At 48.1% G+C, this 20,978-nt stretch overlaps 5 protein-coding genes across 5 annotated transcripts; 2 read left to right on the top strand and 3 right to left on the bottom strand.

Annotated features, from left to right (window-relative positions):
- Nucleotides 1–3,972: 3,972 nt before the first annotated feature.
- Nucleotides 3,973–5,915, top strand: F5891DRAFT_1026511 (uncharacterized protein). The gene is made up of 2 exons (XM_041361414.1): nt 3,973–4,998; nt 5,066–5,915. The coding sequence occupies exons 1-2, from the start codon at nt 4,219–4,221 to the stop codon at nt 5,597–5,599; spliced, it is 1,314 nt and encodes a 437-aa protein (XP_041227537.1). The 5' UTR covers nt 3,973–4,218; the 3' UTR covers nt 5,600–5,915.
- A 2,120-nt stretch (nt 5,916–8,035) lies between these two features.
- On the bottom strand, nt 8,036–9,420 carry F5891DRAFT_1218824 (uncharacterized protein; the record flags this gene model as incomplete). Its single annotated transcript, XM_041369371.1, has 6 exons — nt 8,036–8,201; nt 8,256–8,581; nt 8,635–8,660; nt 8,707–8,910; nt 8,964–9,177; nt 9,213–9,420. The coding sequence occupies 6 exons, from the start codon at nt 9,418–9,420 to the stop codon at nt 8,118–8,120; spliced, it is 1,062 nt and encodes a 353-aa protein (XP_041227536.1). The 3' UTR covers nt 8,036–8,117.
- A 3,398-nt stretch (nt 9,421–12,818) lies between these two features.
- F5891DRAFT_1163660 (cytochrome P450) lies at nt 12,819–15,518 on the top strand (the record flags this gene model as incomplete). The annotated part of the gene is made up of 14 exons (XM_041365329.1): nt 12,819–13,011; nt 13,063–13,198; nt 13,241–13,302; nt 13,353–13,485; nt 13,540–13,691; nt 13,754–13,869; nt 13,928–14,057; nt 14,121–14,134; nt 14,184–14,379; nt 14,480–14,497; nt 14,549–14,573; nt 14,631–14,774; nt 14,827–14,964; nt 15,015–15,518. 14 exons carry the CDS (start codon nt 12,819–12,821, stop codon nt 15,091–15,093), a joined length of 1,536 nt encoding a protein of 511 aa, XP_041227535.1. The 3' UTR covers nt 15,094–15,518.
- Nucleotides 15,519–15,566: 48 nt separating this feature from the next.
- Nucleotides 15,567–17,173, bottom strand: F5891DRAFT_1026479 (UPF0005-domain-containing protein). The gene is made up of 10 exons (XM_041361413.1): nt 16,870–17,173; nt 16,741–16,813; nt 16,674–16,684; nt 16,554–16,621; nt 16,323–16,499; nt 16,217–16,271; nt 16,117–16,168; nt 15,897–16,068; nt 15,829–15,842; nt 15,567–15,770 (listed from the first exon to the last, which is right to left on the bottom strand). The coding sequence occupies exons 1-10, from the start codon at nt 17,107–17,109 to the stop codon at nt 15,727–15,729; spliced, it is 906 nt and encodes a 301-aa protein (XP_041227534.1). The 5' UTR covers nt 17,110–17,173; the 3' UTR covers nt 15,567–15,726.
- A 220-nt stretch (nt 17,174–17,393) lies between these two features.
- F5891DRAFT_979077 (uncharacterized protein) lies at nt 17,394–17,864 on the bottom strand (the record flags this gene model as incomplete). The annotated part of the gene is made up of 1 exon (XM_041376838.1): nt 17,394–17,864. The coding sequence occupies one exon, from the start codon at nt 17,862–17,864 to the stop codon at nt 17,394–17,396; it is 471 nt and encodes a 156-aa protein (XP_041227533.1).
- Nucleotides 17,865–20,978: the final 3,114 nt, after the last annotated feature.

Genomic DNA, 20,978 nt, shown 5'->3' with positions numbered 1-20,978 from the left:
ATCCCCTTGCAATAGAAAGCAACACCCCACTTTCACGCTATCAAGTCCATCTTAGTACTGGCTGTACATGTCATCTCTAGTCTCACAATCCTTCACAAGTTGGGAACCTCACTGTGCCCAAATGTCTCCTTCCAACCTAGAAGCGGTTCGTGGGCGATCGATTCTCGGTTGTGAATATGTCCTCTCAGCGAGTCAGAGTCAATGTCCTCTTCCCGTACAGTGTGAAAAACACTCGGACGTATCGAAGCACTCACACTGAACTCGTGGTGTTGGCGAACTTAGACAAGCGACAATCCCATCGTGCACGTCTTGTCATACTCTTCCCACCACCAGTCTATCGACGGGGAAGGGTGAATACCCGGATGAGGAGCATCGCCCTTTAATTAGACCAGTAAAGTCACACAGACAAGTGCCTCATGGACTCCACTGGACATCCGGCAACCTCTGGCTGTACACACGATCATCCTGGCCTGATTATGTGAAGGACATGAGGATATTAACATGGCTGGACAAGAACTTGTGAGTGAGGGATATCGCTAGGTGGCATGAATTTAAAGTTTGGCTAACCAGGTTAAATAAATAATTTTGGAATGCCGGTGAGTATCTGACTAAGACTCATTCAGTAGCATGTTCCGCAGTCTTCCCTGGATGATGTCCTTTTGCATCTTCCGCTCGGTGTTCCGTAGTGCCTAACTGTCCCTAGGGTGACACAACCAAAGTTGACATTCATCCCCTGGTACGTTAAGTCCTGTTTCAAGATTGGCTTGCTCCTACCAATCAGAAGCTGATCAATGCTAAGGTACCTTACGATGCAATTATGGAAACTTGTCCTGTTATATCGACACGGTCCAGACTTTCGATGCACGGCCGGGTCATGATACCTTCTCATTAATGGCTAGTGCATATGACCGGCCTAGTTTCTAAAGGAAACGCTTCGATAGACCTTGATCTAGTCAACGTGGTTTATGGTTTGAATCCCCGAGACGATGAAAGACATCAGAAGCTCAACACAGCACGGACGAGACTTTCACCCCTAAGGTCAACTGATCTCGAATTTCAACCGTAATCCATTCCAAGACGAGTGAGAAAGATATCGATGTCTTGGAATCTGGGCTTACACGGATGAGAGTTTAGGTTTGCAACGAGTACGATCTGATGCCCGCTGCTCCCAGAACGATTTTAATAGGTCTCGATCATAATATATTATGCCCTAGGATTATAGGGTCCTTCAAGCAAATAGGTTCGGGATATCGTTCCTGAAATCTAACACATCCAAGCTCCCCTTTCCTTCTGAAATTCCATAACATATTACTTGCCTCCAATAGGATGTTGCCACGAGAGCTTCACGAGTTCTTTCGTGAAATATGGGGACGGTAAAGAGAATCGACGATGCGGCTGCTCGGATTAACTTCCGCTCGTATTTGCGAACTCGACACGGAACCCCGGAGACGACCGAACGACCATTGGTATAACTTTATGGTTTTCCCAATGTCAGGAGAGTGCCCCTGAGGACTCTTATCGGACCCTGCGGTATGAAAGGGGATCAAGGCGAGTATCTAATCTACGTTAGCACTGATCAGTAGACTGACGGACGTGAAACACTCGAATATGCTTCTGTCCAATAACCCACTTATCAAGGACGTTTTAGCAAATAATGCATACATTCCCACTCATTCGCTGGTTCTATCGATAATCACGCTTTCACGTCACGTGGATGTTGATGATGAGCTAACGGGAAGTGTCTAGCAGAGAAGATCCCGTGTTCGGTGGACGAACGGTCGTTGCCCCACCGGGTAGGTCCAAGTATATGATGGGATACTGACCTTTCCTATAGAGAAATGGAATCAAGGGTACTAACTTTCTCCGACATACAGTGGCTCAAACATCGCTATGACGTCGACATAACCATGGCTCAACGTAACCAATGGCCAATATGGCGCCTCCGAATTCTTCCCATAGGGAGACCAAATCGAGGACGATGGTGACGATATATACTGACAGTTGTCAAAATATTGTTTGCCTGACTCGACGGAACGAATGGCCAATATGGCGCTTCTAATGGAATAAGCATGAAGGGATCCACCGCGTACCTCTCGAAGCGCTCTCATATATATCACTCCATAGGAGCCAGGACTCCACGCAAGCGAGCTTCCAGTAACGTCGGATAGAGTAACTTTGTTGCCATACTGTCAAGCGTTTAAATGTGCAGCCAATGGCCTTTTGTTCGCCGTCAATCACGTGGTCACCGGCTCCGCGGTGAAGTTGGAGCCTGTCCATACTATTCTCTTCTCTCGAGATCACTCAAATGATATCGGAGACAGGTACGAGCATAACAGGTTTTCAAATGCAAGTGAGACAGATAAATGCAGTTGAAACAGATATTGTTCTCCACTAGCAATGACCTGGCCAAAATTTCGACAATGAGCGCTTCTGACCGGCAATCATTCGATTATCAGCACCATCGCACTGATTAGTACACGATCGAGTTGTGCGAAGCCAAACTATTTGCATGAATAACGAAAGGCTGCGGATAAGAACGGCTATCGCGAAGATGTCAAAAGTCGGAGCTGATGCGCCCGTTCGTATCTGCATGGCGAGAAGCTCCCGTCCGGATCCTGGTCGTGACAAACCTTCGATGCCAGCGACGTTTGCAAGTCGAGAAGACCTGAATTTTGCCTGAATTCTTGTTCTCGCTGTCTTGATCTGGCTGCATTCTCGATCATCGATTCCTGCTGTGCTAGTGTCGAATGGAATCCGACTCAGAATCTGGAAATCGAGACTTGCATTGTAAATGGATGTCTCTGATGCATTTCGAGAACTAAAAGGCAGTCTAGAAGCTGTAGGAAATTAGGCAACATCAGATACGGAGGCCTGAGCGAAGGTCTATTGTTCATTGTACGACATTGAATGGACAGATGCGACGGTCCACACAATGTATACTTTTCTTTCCTTATAGAAAAGCAAAGTGCTCCAAAAATAACCAATATGATTGACCGATCAATTGATCATCCGGTCGGATCCAGAGCATCGAAAACTTGAAATATAGTTTGACGAAGCGCGACTTAGCGGCCCTTTGGGGGAAAGGTAAATATTATCGGCAAACTCTAACGTATATGATGAACTTCCGAGAAGCATTTTAATCTTGGTGAATGCGGGGTGATACAAGGGTGACGATAGTATGATCGCATTACTGACGAGCCATGATGTATATCGATCAAGGATCAACATCCACCAGGCACGGGGGGACGTGATCAGGTAGGCTCTCACCGGGATTAATGCACCTACATAGCATGCCGTCCCGTAAAGTGCACGGAACAGTTGGAGGTACGGCGGCCATCTAACAGTAACGAGACTATAGTAAAAACGTTGCCTCGTGTGCCGGTTGCGGATCGAATGATGAGACAAAGGGAAGCCGATACTAGTACTAAATCAGCGCAGGGTCGTTGGCGAAACATCGGACGATGGGGAATAACACGAGCTGACTGTCGGAGGACTGGATAACTAAGCTTCATGACGACGCGGCAGTACCACTTACTGTAACAGGTTTCCGTAGGTCGCAACATTCCGCCGAACGGAGATAATTATGAATAAAATCCCGTGGAGTAACTCATAAAACGTGAAATAAAATAGTTTACGCATCCCAATTCCAGGCTATGGATAAGAACTGTGACTCATTGATCAGCTGCTGTGGCGCTCCAGCCTGAGAACAGTGCGGTCGTGATGCGGTGGGCACGGCAGAGAGAGAATATGCAACTGCCTTCGGACTTAATCCTAGAGTAAACAAATGGTTTACCACGGAAAGACCAGCATGTGTGTGTCGCTTGGACTGAACGTAGAACGCGTGTTGTTAGAAACAATGTGAAAAGGTAAATTATCGGCATGACCAAACATTTCGGGAATTAGCGGTTAAAAATAATTTTAAAAACGAAATTATTACAGTAAACAAATTAGGCAGGTCACCATCTATGACATCGGATCTCAACACCGTTGAAATTCTGGGGTTGCAGGATATTGCCGTGAATCGTGTGGACAGACATGCCAGGCAATCTCCTACGAAGAATCTTCTACTTGTTTCCCCCTTATTTCCTGCATTGACCTGTGGACTCTTTTACTTCGTGTTATCCTCGTGTTTTCAGCGAGGCGGTCTATGTGAATCACAAGACCCATAAGACTTAAGCGTACCAAACCGTTTTTCAATACTTAATATATTCCTCTCCCATGCCCATTCGCTTGTTGGAGCCATCATCTCTTTCCCCTTCTCAATCTCTCTCGACGATCTCAGGAACGCCTAGCTCGCTTGCAACGACTTCCTCGATAACTTGTGACTCAACTACACCTACGAAACTTCTTCCATCGTCTCGAACACATTCGCCAAGAGGTCGCGTTTGCACACCGAATAAACTAACTCCCTCTTTCCACTCACAACCTACTCTCGCAATGTCTATAATTGCTCCCAGTCCTCGTATCCCTCAGCAACAGGGCAGTTCCTCGCGTACCCAGCGTGCTCACTCGCCTCCCCCAAGACCCTCATCACGGTCAGAGCGTCTACTGCGAGATACCCTCAGGAAAGACAATACCCTTCGTACAACCGTTACCTCCCGTGCACGTTCGCGCTCGCGGTCAACGTGCAGTGACTGTGACGATGACAACTTCTTCCAACCCGTCCTGATTTTCCAACCGTCCGACTCGCGCAGGAATAGTGCTGCTTCTACCCGGAATTTCAAGTCGAAAAGTTTTTACGTTCCGAACGAGAACGAAGACTCCTCATATGCTCAGCTACTCAGGTCGAGCTCAGACTTGGATGCCAAGGGCTACCCTATTGCTCCTATCCAACAAGAGAAACTGGATGAGTGTCTTTCGACATCATTACCACGCTCCTATGTCATCGGAAGTGACGCAGCGCCCCATGAGGCTGTCCTGAGATCACGCCTGGAACGCGTGCTCCAGAATGGAATGCGTGAAGAGGAAAGGCGAATAAAGAGGTCGCCGGATGAGGAGGTGAGCGCTTACCATGTATGACACACGCGCCCCTGAATTAAACGCTGATATGTCACATCCTGTGTAGTCTTCATCAGCATCTCCACCCTCATCAGCGCGGTCGCTTTCTAATTCGTACACACATTCTCAATCATCTGAGAAACCTCATGTGACTGCACATGCTGTAGAGCCGCTGATACTACCATCTATCTCATCAAAACACGGCCGGAAGCATAGGTATTCGCAGACGACGTCTGTACCTTACTCGCAAAAATCACCACAATCGCAGGGAGAGATATCACCGTGGATGACGACGCCCCTCCCACCTTCGCCATTCTCGACTCCGACAAAGAAGTCGCCTTCTTCACCATATGCTACGCCCTCACCGCACTCACCGAACCCGGCGATTCTCTCGGGCTTCTCGAGCGCCAATCCCCATATACCAGTGAATCCACCGCAATTTGATCTGCGCGCGGCATCACAAGCTTGTAAGCAGGCATCAGGATACGTGAGCTTTGCGAGTGTGGCTGGCCTCGGCGCACCGCCTGGCATGGGCGATGACGAGGTGAGCATAAAGGAACCACAGCGTGGCCGAAGACGCGGGCGGTGGTGGGTGTTCTAGATTGCATGTATTGGGATGTATTTGGTTCCCAGAAAGGGGCCGTCGCGATCTTACTGGACGACATCCTGAATGCGAGGAACAAGACTATGTTATGCTAATTTAATCCCTTGCCGACGATTTCTGGAGGCTTATGCCTAGTATGCCCGCGTATTCATGGACGGGTGCCTGCTACGTTTATGGTGTAGCGTTCTTTGTACTCTGTATGATGCTATAATTCACCTCAGATGGAAAAAATGCGTCGATTGCGCGCTGTACAGTTGACAGATAGCTAGGATATCCAGATTTATAATGCATTAGCTGGCGGAGAGCAACCAACATTTGCAGCGAACGTTTAAGACGTACGTGGCATAGCCTCAGTGAGTTTGTCTGAGGTCGCCCCGACTGCTCTATATATACGAATCTACTACGGAAATCCGAGGCGAAGTACGGCTATCATCATGAGAGGAGGAACGTGTTGAGCAACAAATTACAATCGGTGTATGAACAACCGCCACGTCGCTTCCGCTTGAGAAACCAACTCATCGCTGTCATGTCGGAGGGAACATTAATGTACATTATATAACGCGTTAGGCTAGATGATGTCGGCACAGCAACTTTAGAAACAAGTCATTCGTTAAACCTACCTGCACTGCACAGCTGATGAACTTCGAGCTTAGGTCAACATCCTTCGTAATAAAAGAAATAGAACCATTTTATTATTAACTTTTCGCTGTACGCATACAGAGCCTTGGGTATTAGGTACATGATACGCATCACCGGCACCTACCACATGTGTGGTATTGCTATACATAGCCCGCGCCCGGAGATATGTGATTAGTGGGATGCTTACTCTATGCAGCGGAGAGATCCTTTACATCATACGTGAGCATGCACACGTTGAAACGTATGTAGTCGGCTGAGACTTGGAGCTGTGCAGCGTCGGCAACAAGCTACGTACGCACCTGGAGGACCGTGGGTCTGGCTGCGGAACTCCCTACCAACCTCTTAAGTACCAAGGCACCAGACATACTATTATGTAAGGTTTCCGAGGAACACTCAATTGTCATCGTTCATGCGCATTACATACCACGATTCCCCGTTTCGATCCGAGGCATTTGTTGATGAGTCATCCACATCTGATCACACCGGCGGCGCCCGCAGTCTGGTGTTCTTTTGACTTTGAGGAGTGAGGATCACGACGTGAAATCTTGGGAATCATGGGTACGTTGGAGCGCGTTAGCTCCACGAAGGTTGTGGTGTTCGCTGAAAGGTGGGAGTAGTCTCCAAGTAGTTTCCGATGACGGAGAAGGAACTGAATCTTTATATATAGCACTCTGGTGATTGGTCCCTGACCGGGGGCCAATCTGGAGCTCCCCACACACATGGTCCTATGTAAAACTCAAGCGAGATCTATATAGGTCATTGGATTTGAGAAGATAGCGATAGCGATACCCACCCCTTTGTTAGTCAGCTAGCTACGGGCTCCAACCTCCTGGATTGGTTGTGCACTCCGTTGCGTGTACTTGAGCGCCACAACACTGTTATCGATGTCTACGCTAATGCGATGCTTACCCATTGACAGTGCAACTCGGCTATCGTGATTGGGCAGCTGGACCGACATGTTTCACTGTTTCGTGCCTCGTTCTCGACCAATAGCGATAGCCTCTGTATGTTATGCAATACGGTAACATGTTACGATAATGATTGCCAGGCTCACTTTTACCACGAACTCTTGGAATGTTCTGGATCTTGGCCAAGCCAATACGATTGGTCCAGATCGCTATCTGCAAGGCACGTATCGCTTTTATTAGCCTTGAATCTGGTACAAGAGCTTGAAACTCACTTGTAACAGGTTTCATATCGGTCAAGGCACGTCCTGCTGAAAGGAGAGAAAGCCATGCCGAGAGTCACACTCATCCTTTGATTATCGATTACATATAAAAGGCATAATCAGACGGGGTCGGAACATCGTGAAAGGGAACAATGAAAATGTGCAGCTTCCAGACTCCGGGGGAGGTCTTACCGGTGTAATTGAGCAAGCAATCAGGTATGAAGAACGGAAGCCGACCTGAGTTGCCAACTGAGTAAATGAAGCAGTCAGATCCAACGACTAGGGGGTAATTAAACTCACATGGCTGGCTCTTGCAATTCACTATGTGGAAGGGTCATTTAGTAATGCGACAAGTTCGAATTACAATAGAACGAAGCATATGCGCAGTTCTGATGCGACGATCCAATTTGAAATACCTTTTGCACGTCATTAGTATTGTCACAATAGAGTAATACCAGAGTTGTACTTAGCTCAGCGGTATCAGCGGTATTATTTGAGTGCGGTCACGATTCTATCCTGGGTGACAGAATCCACCGAAATCTAGAACAGGCTGCGGAGCCACGAATGCAGACTTGCAGTTTCTACATCAGCATGTGAGATGATCAGCAGCATGGCTCCATATGAAACACAATGCTAGACTCCAAGGCACCGTCAAGCCACTCGACAGATAAGACAAAAGGGCTGCCATTGATTTGCTTGTGATAGGACCTAGGTGCTACTGGCCGGCAGGTAAGTGCTTACGATCTGAGACACGCGGTCATCTACTTTCGATAGAACTTCGATCGTCTCCCACTGCGAATATAATTCAAGGGTTTGCATGGATTAATCTGAGGCTAAGAAACTTACCCAAAGTCTCCCTGAGAACGCTTTGCCCTCAGCACTCAATAGATAATCACATTCCTCCACGACCTCACAGCTCGACATGTACTTGCCATGGAGATCCTGTGCGTCTGTTGCTAGAGCTGCATGGACAATATTACGACTGCCCATTTCCGAGGTTCTTGCTCGAAGAAGCCACTTCACGAATGCAAGAATCATACGTAAGAGACAGTACTTTTCAAGTTCCCGCTGTAAGGATGAGTGGCAAAATCCTGGATCAACAGCAGTGACGACCAGTGGAGTTGGAGAAGGAAGCCGGGCAGCAAGTTCGCGCACAAACGCGACCTGGAGCACTGTAAATCTGTATTCAGTAACACTGGAGTCAGTTTACCAAATGACGGCATACTCTTCGACAGGTTGTACCTGGACGGTCTGTGTCGACTCAGTAAGGGTTGTGGATAAAATGAAAAACACCGACCCAGACGCTCCCAATGTCTCCGCACTGATAGCCCCTAATACGTGATCCCAATTTCGGGAACCTGTCAACACGGGTCCCGCAAGATAATGTCCCAAACTTGACACCAAGACCAGTCGGGATGGATCATCACAAGTTGCTGAATGGAGCAGATAAGGTAGAAGGAGAATGCTCAAAAGGGCGGATGAGAGATAGTTGACTTGTAGCCTTTCGTTCATGTGAGCAAATGGGAATTACACGTGGCGCGAGACCGCACAGACATTATCTCCCAATCATCTTGGGTTCGAGTATAAGCTGGTTTGAATGTGCCCGCGTTGGCAACGAGGATATTTAGGCGTTCTGGCCCTTCTGCATCGAACCTGTCAACAAAGGAGCGGACATTGTCAAAAGAAGACAGTTCTAGCGGCCATGAATCGAAACTGGCTGGTCGAGTCCCGGGGCAACGTTCGCGGAGAACTGAGAGCACGCGCGTGACTATTTGGTGGTGTACTTGAGAACGTTGCACCTACTTTCCAAAGTTTGCTTGCACTTCGTTGTGTCTCTACATGTTGCAATGAGCAAGCTGGGGTTCTTGTTCGCGACATGAACCGATGCCTCGAATCCTAATCCAACATTCGCTCCAGCTATGACGACCGTCTTGCCGTCCACAGACTCTCTTGGAAGGGGAAGATCTCGTCCCTGCTCGCCAAAGAAACTCCAGAAGCTGAACTTGCCCATAGGGATGGAAGAAGGTTTACACTGAAAAAGTTTGTCTGCTGTGGTTGAACCGGGTGTCAACGAGCTTCCTGGCATCTTGTCACTTTAAACGGCTGCTTTGGGTGTTGTTATTCGCCACCAGCTTAATGAATCGTGGAATAGGCACAATATCAAATGCAGGGACATGTGGGGATGACTCGGATATATGACAATATGAACGATCCTGCAGGTTCAAGTAATCATAAGAAGGTACGATATTTCGCGTCGCACTCACATATTTAAATTATGTTGGAAGTCTAGTAAATGTCAGTTGCCTCGAAATAGAACAGCCGAGGCACGACGAGGAGATCGATGCTTAGGCTTGAGGCCTGAGGCCTGAGGAATGGCTTGTCTGTCAGACAGCTTGAGCCCTGGAGGAGATCATGTTGGGTGGAAGTTCCTGGTAATTGATTAACGGCGTAGTAGTAATGGAAACCGGAGTTCGAGCGCTCAAGTTGCAGACACCCGCGCTCGGGCTCATTAAAAGGAGTCAATAATATAGAACGTTAACGTACGGAGTTGTATACTGACTCTGAACTCTCTCTCAGTAACCGGTGCTAGTGACCCCCTCGATATTTTAATGTCAACGTTGACAACGTTGACGTTTCAGCTAAGTAGTGACTACTAGAATCTACTACAGTCCGAGCTTTGCAAGTTGCTGGGTTCCGTCGGTAACACCCGGGTTCTGGCTGATTAATAATGTCAGCGATCACCAACATCGGCACCACCCGCAATTCACTCAAGATCCGATTTGTGGTGAGCGTGGACATACGTACATGGCCAGGTCTAGACTATTCGTAGGAGATCAAACTCGACGGAGACCAAATTCGGGCGACACTAAACGGGGGGCCTTGGTTCAAAAGTAAACTATCTTTGATTTTTCTCTCCACCGCGTTCACGGTTATGACCCAACGATATCTACCTTCTGGATTCTGGAAAGACAACATCTTTACAACTTGACCATCGAGTTTATAGTAATCCCTTTGACCAGATCATCATGCAACCTTGTGACAGCTTATCACGTCGCCCACCTGTCCCAGCTGCCTTTTAGCTTTTATCAGCGGCTGTGAGGTTTCTGGCATAAGTGACCGCCTCCACATCCCAACTTCTTCGATTGGCTTTTTGGCCTTATTGACCAGCCGAGCTGCATACCAGTGCGTTGTTGATGAGGGGCACCTGTTTGAGGGAAAGGCACTCTGAAGCCTGAAGCTATCAGGGCTGCATTTAGATTTCATGGCTATGTAGTACCTAATCAATCGCGCTGCTCTTTTGATCGAAATTTCTCATTTATAGTGCATACATAGTTACACCGCCGCGTCGAACTACTGGACAGCTGTCAAGTGGGAGTGCGTACTTTCCATTACTGTGTTTCTCCGTTCTGTTGATGCATATGTTAAGCTCAGAAGTAGGCTCTGAACGACAAGGTCACGGTATGATATGCTGATGGGCGCATGGAGAATCGATCGCTCGCTGTTGACTACTGGAACGGGCTAAGCCTGCTCTACTGGCGACAAACACTGGCGAGGAGATGACACTTCACTAGGACTACCGCTCTACTTGTGCTACTGGCAACTCCCGCTCTAAACACGGCCAAACACTGTCGCTACCTTGCTTCCACCCCCGGGATCCCTATTACACTACATTGACAGAATGACGGATAGTGGTGAGTCGTGACGGGCGAGGCGCTGGTTCTAGCAAGGTGTGGTAAGCTTCCACTATATGTTGTTGAATATCTTGATCGGAGCTAATTCTCCATTGTTCTGACTTGGATTCACTACTGCACCACTGGGGCCATGTCGATAGCCTTGATCAGCGAACGTTGAGCGCTAGAAGGGGGGAAGCGATTAATGGCACACCATGGGGATCGCGAATTTCTAGAAGCATGCGTCATGTATATTTACTTTAATCGGACTTCTATTTGGCTGATAATCGGAAGCAAAGCAGAACCACCTCCCTCAAATATCCGGATCAAAAGCAGACCCTCATCACCAGTAGATGACTTACCATAGGATTCAGAAACACACATACTTCCTGTGTCGACAAGCCGATGTTCTGTCAAAGATCACTCGTTCCAAGCTCTATTCTGGACGACGAAGACCGGTCTACCCCCTCACTTTTAGATTCAAAATAGCTTTCAAACGTAGATTTCGTCATGCGGAACACCCTCTGAGTCTGGCATAGCCCAAACCCACGGAAATCAATCATGGCAGCAAGATAAGACACTCGAAGTAGTTTCTCGAGGCGGCGCAGCAGAGCCACGTGTAAAATGGATGCTCTCAATCCGTCTGGTACTCTCGGACCTTTCGTCGGGCCCTCGGACCCCAAGTTGGCACATTATTCTCCTGTTTGACATATTATTTCGAGCGTCTTATCTTGCCGCTAATAGCTAGCTATGACCGATTTCCGTCGGTTCGGGCTATGCCAGACTCAGAGAATGTCCCGGATTACGAAATCCACGTTTGAAAGTCATCTTGGATTAATCTAGAGGTGAGGAGGTGGATTGTCCAGGTTAGAGTTTAGAATGAGTGGTCTTTGATTCTGAATTCTAGCTAGTATTCATGTGATTCAGACATCGGGTTAGGTCCCAGGGCAGCCATTACACCCTAGCACATGCGACTTCGGATTGAAAGTCGAACGTCACCTTTCTCTACTCTAGCCACTGGTGTACCTGCCAGCCTTGCTATCTAGAGAGGAGGACGACTGTCGTAGTGGTGCTATGTTCGTATCTACAATGTCCTGGTGTGTGCGTGTCCCGAACCTCCCTGACTCCTATCACGTGGATGGCCTCTGCTCTCGACCTCCACGCCTAATTATAACTTGTGAATAGAATCTGAAACTGGCACACAAAACCCGCATTACGATCATCATCGGGCATATGTCGGGCCATCATGATGCGTGATACTCGGATCCATGTTATATGCCGGAACTAATCCTATTGAAGTCTTGAAAGCTAACAAAGACAGCTAGCCTATTACCATTGATTACATTCATTTATCTTTAATAAATCTTATCCGAGTCTTTGTTTTTTTTTTTTCAAAAAAAGTTATTGAGTGAGAGGTAGGTATATTATAAGGGGTTAATTAGGAGGCTGGATGACGAGCGTTCCTACACGACCCGTTTAGGACAGGTTTAGCGACGCTTGGCATGTATTGAGTGATGTCAGAGGTCTGCTGTAAGTGAGGTAACTCACGTACCTTGAGTGTCCATTAGGAACCGATGTACTTCGGAAGAGTAACTACGTAGCATCTAGTACTAGTACTACGATTCAGACACCTGTTCATTTCGGGTATGACACTTGTCATTCAAATTCAAATAAATATAAACATGCTTGTTCAAGTGTATTTATTCCAGCCACAGTTACTGACTCCTAGGTCCAAATCATGGCCCCAACACTTGCACTCGTCCTCCTATCGCTCGTATCTTTCGTGGTAGTGCGATCCTTGCAAAAGAAGAGAGACACCAAAGGGCTTCCTTTGCCTCCTGGTCCTCCACCTCTCCCTTTTGTCGGCAATGTGCTCGGAGTTGACCCAGATCACCCATGGCTGGCGTACTCAAAATGGGGAACTGAGTATGGTGCGTAGAACCACCAACCTGTGGATGTGGATGTGCTGAATTGCGCCACAGGAGAACTCGTTTACACTCGACTCTTCAGTCAGGATGTCATAATCATCAACTCTGAACGAGTTGCGCATGACTTGCTCGACCGTCGTTCACATAATTATTCCACGAGACCCCCAGGGGTCATACGCGTTCTTGACTTGTGAGTCCCTTCTATCAGTCTATGTGCTTATTATTCATCCAGTCTTAGTTTTGGTGTCGAGTTCTCCTCTATCTTTCTACCTTACTCAGACAGATGGAGACTTCGTTGGTATACCCCTTCCAGTTCTCTTATCGCGCTTATAATGTGTTTACAGACAGGCGAATCTTCCATCAGGCATTCCGTTTAGAAGCAGCGCCATCCTTCCGTCCGATCCAAATGCGCAATGCACACAATCTGATATTAAACTTACTGGCCTATCCGGAGGTCTATGGAACCCATTTCCACACGTTAGTAATCTCTCCTTTCACGTATCATGCGGCTAAACCATACTTGTTACATAGCTTCAGCACGTCTGTTATCATGTCAATCACGTATGATTATTCTACAGCGGCCCTCGATGATCCCTTTATTGCGCTTGTCGAGCGTTCACTTGAGATATCTGTAAGAGAACTCAGGCCTGAGGTCGCTGCTGTTGTAGGAGAATTCCCGATATGTGCGTATTGATCTGCGGCCTCGGCTTCGCTTAGCTGTAGTTCTATTCTAATGCACTCACAGTGGAAAAACTTCCTTCTTGGTTCCCCGGAGCGAGCTTTGTAAGGGGTGCTATACTTCAGAGATCCCTCGTTCCCCTGATTGTGCAAACGCCCTTTGAACACGTGAAGAAGAACATGGCAAGTGCTTAGTGCTTTTTGATCCGAGTATTACTCAGACGAGGCTGATGATTTTCAGGCCGCGGGGACGGCTGCACCGTCTATGGTGTCGGAAGCATTGAACCGTATACCAGATAAAGCAAAAGATGAAGAAGAGGTCGCTATGCTCGAGAAAGCGATCAAGGAAGCCAGTGCATCTGGTTATGCTGGTTTGTGACGAATTTGCCTTGATCACGTATGTTTTTGATGTATCTTTATCTTTGTGCTTCTAGCCGCCTCAGAAACTGTATGCTTAGGTGATTTCTATTTTAGCTATCTACTGACAAAAGGCACAGACAACGTCCACTTTACATGTCTTCTTGCTCGTGATGGTTCTATATCCTGACGTACAAGCACGTGCGCAAGCAGAGATTGATTCCGTCATTGGGGAAACCCTCGAAAGATTACCCGACTGGGATGACCGGGCTTCTATGCCCTACATCAATGCCGTTATACAGGAAACACTGAGGTGGTTCCCTGTAGTCCCTCTGGGTCAGTATACATCGTCTCGTCGAACTATAGTTGGCACGGTTATTGACTGCCTGAATTTAGGAATTGCCCATGCCACAGTCAAATGACGACGTCTACGAAGGCTACTATATTCCAAAAGGTTAGTCTACGGACTGAAAGCCCTATCCCCGTTCTAAAATTATGTGTCAAGGGGCCACCGTAATGGCGAATGCATGGTGATTCATCATATCAAGTGAACCAAGATCAAACCATAATTATTTCCTCTTATGCAGGTCTATGGCGCGCAATCCAGAGAAATATCCTAACCCGACGCGGTTCATACCCGAGCGTCACATGTCAAAAGCAGTCTCCGAAGAGTCGTCAACGAATCGCCGTGATGACATTTCCTTTGCTTTTGGATTTGGAAGGCGTGTTTGGTACGAAGTTTGAAGTTTTGCGGATAGACAGTTTTGCCTAACCTTTTGGCAGCGTCGGACGATACGTTGCGGATGCTTCCTTATTCGCTGCAATTGTAAATATTCTAGCTGTTTTTCGGGTGGAACGTGTACCAGGATGGAATGTCGGGCCTGATGCTGAAGGAGTGAAATGGAGTGCAGGCGTAACGACGTGAGTCATCCTCGAGGTCCTTCGCAGTTTATCTGAGCCAGCCAATGCAGACACCCTGTATTCCCATGTACATTTATTCCTCGCCACACGAAGGAAAAGGTATCACAGTCGGTGAAAGCGCAATCTTAAGAGCTGTACGTATGACCTAGACCATGGGTCTGGGGTGAAATCGTGTATTACCATATTTTTATCATGTCATTCACGCTTATAATTCTAGCAAATTTGTCATTCAGCCATGGGAAGTAGAAAAAACAATAGACATAACCACACGATGAATTGTCCCTGCCGACGAAGTTCGGCCCTTTCCTGTAGTCCTCGTACGATTTGATGTGATTCCTTATATTGACAACGGTTTCGTGTTGCTGCTTCAAAATCACCGGCACCTCGACGGGCATCGACCTTTTTGTAATTTCCTAGTTACCTAGGGCTCTTTGACGTGCGCAGTTGTTGCAGCTCTGCCACGATTTGTTTGGGACTTTGTTTATAGGATCCGGGCTATGGAAACCTTTCAAATTTCCACTTGTGTCGTCATCGCCACGAAATGTTCGTAAGAGGAGGGTAGGGTTGCAAACACACAACACTCAGATACCCCGTTGTCAGTCTAAACACGCACGAACCAAATTCATATTACATTCTGTCGTTCAGTCACATACGAATACTACATAGAAACGTCAATCCGATAAGAGATTTTGGCCCATAACCCCATAACCCACTAGCCAGGACTTAAATTAGACCACTTCTGTCTTTGGAGGCAGGGCAGTCCTACCGGTCCTGAAGGTCATTCAGGAGACGGAGGATGTAGAGGACTGTGAAAGCGATGATCAGTAAACACAAATCTCATGCAGGCCCGCCGAGATGACGTACAAAGGTTGATAAAGCTAGAAAGCGAGCGTTTCGTCAGCTAGGGAAGGTGCCTACGTCAAAGCACTTACTCAAGGTACAGACTGATGGAGCCCATGATGAACTCATCGGGTGAAAGACGCTTGTTGATGTTATACGTGTCGTACACGATGTAGCCGCTGAAGATAAGGCATCCACCAATTGCAAATATGATGTCCATCGTGGTGCCAAAGGGGATAAAGATACCGACCATACCGGTCACGACTGCGGAAGGCGTTAATTTCAAGTCTAGATATGAAGTGTGACGCATACGCAAGGCAACCACACCGCCAAAGAGCCAAGGGCCGAGACCCGAGAAGTCATACTGAATAGATTATCAGAATCGAGTAGCATTAGATCAGTCTGAGCATACCTTCGATTGGAAAGTGAACAGAGTCAACCCAAAGAATACACCGAGCGTGATCAGTCTGACAAATTATTCAGCCTTGAGTAGAACAAAAAGATCGATCGGAGCATACAGTGCTTGCAGAACAATGATGTTATCAAAAAACGCAGTTACGACGCCAAGTGTGAATGCTTCCATTACCGTGAAGGTGGACAGCAGTACCAGGTTAAGGGGATGGCTATGACGTTTCCAGTACAGCAATCCAAGGTTGATTAGGGTACCAAAAAGGGGGACATAAAATGACCAGGTGCTGAGAAGCATGATAAGTAACCCAGCAGTGTCATTTTAAAGCATGAGGACACACTGTGTTGTGACCCAAGTTATAGCCTCAAATGACTGGGAGATTCCGCCGGCGACAACACAAGTGGCGAGCTGGAGATGAACGTGAGTATATGCTCGGAAACCAATGCAAAGCACCCCGTACGATCTGACAGACTGCAGTAGGTAGCTTGATGAGCAAAATATACAGCGGAAGAGACACGTGCACGTACACAGAATAGTGTAAACCTTGCGAACAAATGCGCTTCGAACGTCCGGAGAGCTTTCGGAGACGGTAACGCCGTACTGGCAAAAGGAGTATCAGAGGAGCCACACAACACATAGTTTCTCGGAAAAGATACCTTGAAGTCGTCAGGAAGGTCGCCTTGTTGGGGCTGATCATAGATCCCACCCCCCGGGGACCTGGAGCGACCGAGCAATGGCGAATGCACATTGTCGTCAGGAACAGAGGTAGGCTTGTTAGACGAGCCCGACGGTAAGTACGATGGTGGTGGAACTGGGTACTGGCTTGAACTCATTGTGGCAAGAGATAATGGTGTGAAGCAACCGCTGCGGCAGAGGTTGATGAACTCAAGTTTCATATGAACACCCAAACCTTGCTGAATAATACGATGTGGCTGTGCATGGCATCGGTTTCAAGCTGCGTTCATTGAACTTCATTCACTAGCACTCGTGGCAGTAGTTATGCTCGTGGCGGATGGCAAGTGGCAGACACAATAGATTTGGTCATTTAATATATTATCCGGCTAGACAATGCAGTGATATTCGATGATACAGCCCAATGACACATTTCACCAGATCCTCCGAATTTCCCTCCTGTGCTTGAAGCTTCTGACCGCTCCACTGAAACATTCTTCGAAACGTGTCAGGCGTGGGCAGCTTGAGGAGGTCCTGCATCATCAGAAATTCTTGCAGGACCGGGAGCGGCTGCGGGCGTGTTGGTCGGGCTGGGAGCAGGGTCAGGTTGAGAGTGTGCCACAGCTTCCCCTGCAGGGGCACTTCCGGAACCGTAGTCTGCGTTCTTGATCGTCCGCTCCATGAACACTCCTCGTCCGCTCTTCTTCTCCCTTCTAACGATCGACGACTTTTGTTTTTCATGCGGCTCGGCTAGATGATCGGACCCTGGCGCAGCATGATTAAGAACGATCCGTTGTTCACCCTCGCCAACCTTCTTTCCTTGGTATAGTCTGTTGTGTTGACGGGAAGGATGTGATACGTGGGGGATGCCTGCGGCATCTGGGAAGGCACTGCGTACCGCGAGGTTGGAGTTAGGCATGGCATGGACGGTGTGGATGGTGGCCGTGGCGAGGGCAGTGGCAAGAATGAATGCACGCATGGTTTGATGAAAACGAGGGTGAAAGATTATAATAGTGGAGCTCGTAGGTGACCGTTGAAGACAAGATTGGGGTGGGTAGAAAGGTCTAGGCTGTCCGATTTTATTCTCCCAGCCGAGAGGCTGACAGGCATTGGCATCAACGAGGCTGACATTTCTGGCCGAGCAGTGGTCAGCCGCACCCTGTGCATATTGTTTCTCATATCTATCATCTAACTCGGCGCGGAAGTTAGGAATAGGTTACCGACGACCTGGCACTGTGGACAGGCCACCGAGTAGTGGGTGTTCATACAAGTCCGTGGGCTCCCAGCAGTATGCTGCGGTACAAATAGCTTCTGAGGCTAATGGAACCCCGGATATCATGCCCTTGCCGAACGGGGACATGCATTCCGGATCAGTTACAAGCTCCGCATTTTCTAAGCTGCGGTACACGTAGCTTCTGAGGCTAATGGAACCCCCGGATATGACCCCTTGCCGGACGGGGACATGCATTCCGGATCAGTTACAAGCTCTGCGTTTTCAGCAGTAGGCTGCGGTACAAGTAGCTTCTGAGGCTAACGGAACCCCGGATATCACGCCCTTGCCAGACGGGGACGTGCATTCCGGATCAGTCACAAGCTCTGCGTTTTCACCTCCACTGCTGAAAACGCAGAGCTTTTAATTGATTCCTGACTTGTCCTCAATTAGAAGCGTTCCTCTACCCTGTCAACAATATGCGTCACATGGACCAATGTGCCGACTGCACTAGAATGTCGAAGAGATGAAACCGTCGGATTACCGAGGGTGGAAGTGTGAAGAAAGTACCCTGAAGACAAGGATAAACCTGATACTGGTGTTTGTCACGAATAAACATAGCGCCAGTGCGTAGGCAAGTGCTTATCTGCACAGTGAAGTCCTAGGGGTGCAAAAGGCCGCAACATGCAGGTAGGTGGTGTTGTGCAACCGACCATTGTGCAGCTGGCGCTTCGCTCCGACTGTGGGACAGGGAGAGCGGCGCCCAGATCAGCAACGGCCTGTGTGACGAGAGATGCGTAGGCAATGCGTCTACGAGATGTTCATTCTCAGTGTCACGAATGTGAGGCGCTCGACTCGGGGTAAGGATGAGTTTGAGAACTGAAACAGAATCATGTGGCCAATTCAAAGCTTTAGAACACACCTTGGCACGCCTCTCACAATAATACGCATACTGACTGCTTCAGACCATCACATTGCCCTGGAGATACGTGTGTCATAAATTTCGAAAATAGACAAACGGTTGGAACATGCAGTGATCTGTTGCATATTCGTCACGACCATCAGTCAAGGTATCAAACAAAGTACAAGAACATGCGGATGACGCCAGTTGTGGGACCTGAGGCCCGAGCGCTTCATCAACAAATTACCCAATGAAACGATTGTGTTAACGCATGGGAATACGAAAATAATTTGAACAAGTACCTTCCTTGTCCGTATATCATTTACAAGAGCGGAACTTCATCGATGCATCTGCATTAAGTAATTTTGAACGTGAGAGGATGATCCAGGCGCTTCTTCTACATAGGAAAAACCAGATGCTTGAGCAACGACTAAACCCGTAACCAATCGCCTTCCAACCACCATTTAAGTGTGAAGGGAACATCGTGTATGTTCTCACTTCACCCTTCGCGAAAATAAAGCCGCTGGCGACAGACAGAACCAACCCAGCGATTTGTATCCCCAAAGCCGTCCTGTCGGCCAAGACCAAAGACTTGTGAGTAGACTTTGTCGTTAGCAATGCCTCATGTGTTTCTATTGACCAAAAAGAATATAGGCTCGTCAATTCACCAACGATCATTGTCCTGGCAAGAAATCTGGTCCACATTCAAAAGCTGCTCTCGCATCGCATACATAGTCCATGATCTGAATCAGGTGAAAACATAATGAACAGTCCCAGATCAACTTCCATCTCTGGGCCGCGTCATTATGCTGAATCGCCAAGGACGCAGGATGCTGAAGTATTGCCCTGCCAGCTAATGGTTCTCCACGGTCATGTAAAGGATGTTGTGCACTTCCGAGTTCCTAGCGGACAGCGCATTATAACCGGTTCAGACGATGGCACGATCCGAGTATGGGACCTAGAGAACGGCGCAGAGATAGGTGACAGGTGGCCAGTTGACGATTATAGGATATCAGTGACAAGCTTGGCATTGTCCCCAAACGGCATTACTCTTGCGAGTGGGTACAAAAATGGGTTAGTGAGATCGTGGGACATTAGGACGGGGAAGGTCATCGTCGAATGGACAGGTCACACTGACAAAGTACGGTCGATATGCTGGAGTCCAGATGGTGAGCGAGTGGCGAGCGGATCCAACGATGGGACAGTACGAATGTGGTATGGCCAGAGCGGAAAACCCGTGCTGGGTCTCAATCCAATGATGAATTCGGAATACAAAGATGTGTATACAGTGGCATATTCACCAGATGGGACGAGGATTGCGGTGGGAGGAGAAGAAAAGAACGCATTAAATATTTGGGATGCCAAGACGGGCGAGCTGCTCTCCACAGTCGAGTTCCAGGAAGAGCGTTCTTTCATAATTACTGGTGGCTCGGAGGAATCTGAACTTGGTTGTATCGGTCAACCAGTTTTCAGCTTGGTTTGGTCGTCGGATGGAAAGAAGCTTATTTGCGGATTCCAATGTGGCTGGATCAGGGTATTCGACACCGCCACATGGCAGGAGATCGCCATCATCAATTTGGGTCGGACCTTAACAACCCAGGGAGGCCACGGCAGGTGCAGCAAGCGCGGCGGCGCAGAGTCAAGTCCTGTTGTCGTCATCGACAAACCTCCATGGTGGGCACGTCTCGTACTTTTATCTGCTGTGCATCTGCACAATACCCCAATAGACAATAGTGGCGCCGAGACCAGTGTCTGCTATATATAAGCATTTATATAGAGCTAGACGGCGTCAGTTGCTGTATAATAGACTCGCGAGAATACTCTCATGTATGTCCTCGTTTTTCATCAGTCGCTTCTGCCTCAGAGTTTTATCGTCACAGTATCCCTCTGCGAGCCGCTCCCGCCGTGCTCTTGCCCCCTCGGTTCTTATTCATGTTCTGATTATTTTGGTTGAGGTTGATTTGTGTATCTTCATTTCCTGT

Source organism: Suillus fuscotomentosus, assembly GCF_016647785.1.
Source record: "Suillus fuscotomentosus strain FC203 chromosome Unknown F5891scaffold_19, whole genome shotgun sequence".
NCBI classification, from domain to species: domain Eukaryota; kingdom Fungi; phylum Basidiomycota; class Agaricomycetes; order Boletales; family Suillaceae; genus Suillus; species Suillus fuscotomentosus.
Note: the sequence above shows the minus strand (reverse complement) of the source record. Positions and strands in the feature narration are given on the sequence as shown.

Coding starts and splice junctions, on each gene's coding strand:
- F5891DRAFT_1026511 (XM_041361414.1), top strand. CDS start 4,219: ATGCCCATTCGCTTGTTGGAGCCATCATCTCTTTCCCCTTCTCAATCT. Junction 4,999..5,065: donor AGAGGTCGCCGGATGAGGAG/GTGAGCGCTTAC, acceptor CATCCTGTGTAG/TCTTCATCAGCATCTCCACC.
- F5891DRAFT_1026479 (XM_041361413.1), bottom strand. CDS start 17,109: ATGAAACTTGAGTTCATCAACCTCTGCCGCAGCGGTTGCTTCACACCA. Junction 16,814..16,869: donor ACCTTCCTGACGACTTCAAG/GTATCTTTTCCG, acceptor TCCTTTTGCCAG/TACGGCGTTACCGTCTCCGA. Junction 16,069..16,116: donor TGGCGGTGTGGTTGCCTTGC/GTATGCGTCACA, acceptor CGCCTTCCGCAG/TCGTGACCGGTATGGTCGGT.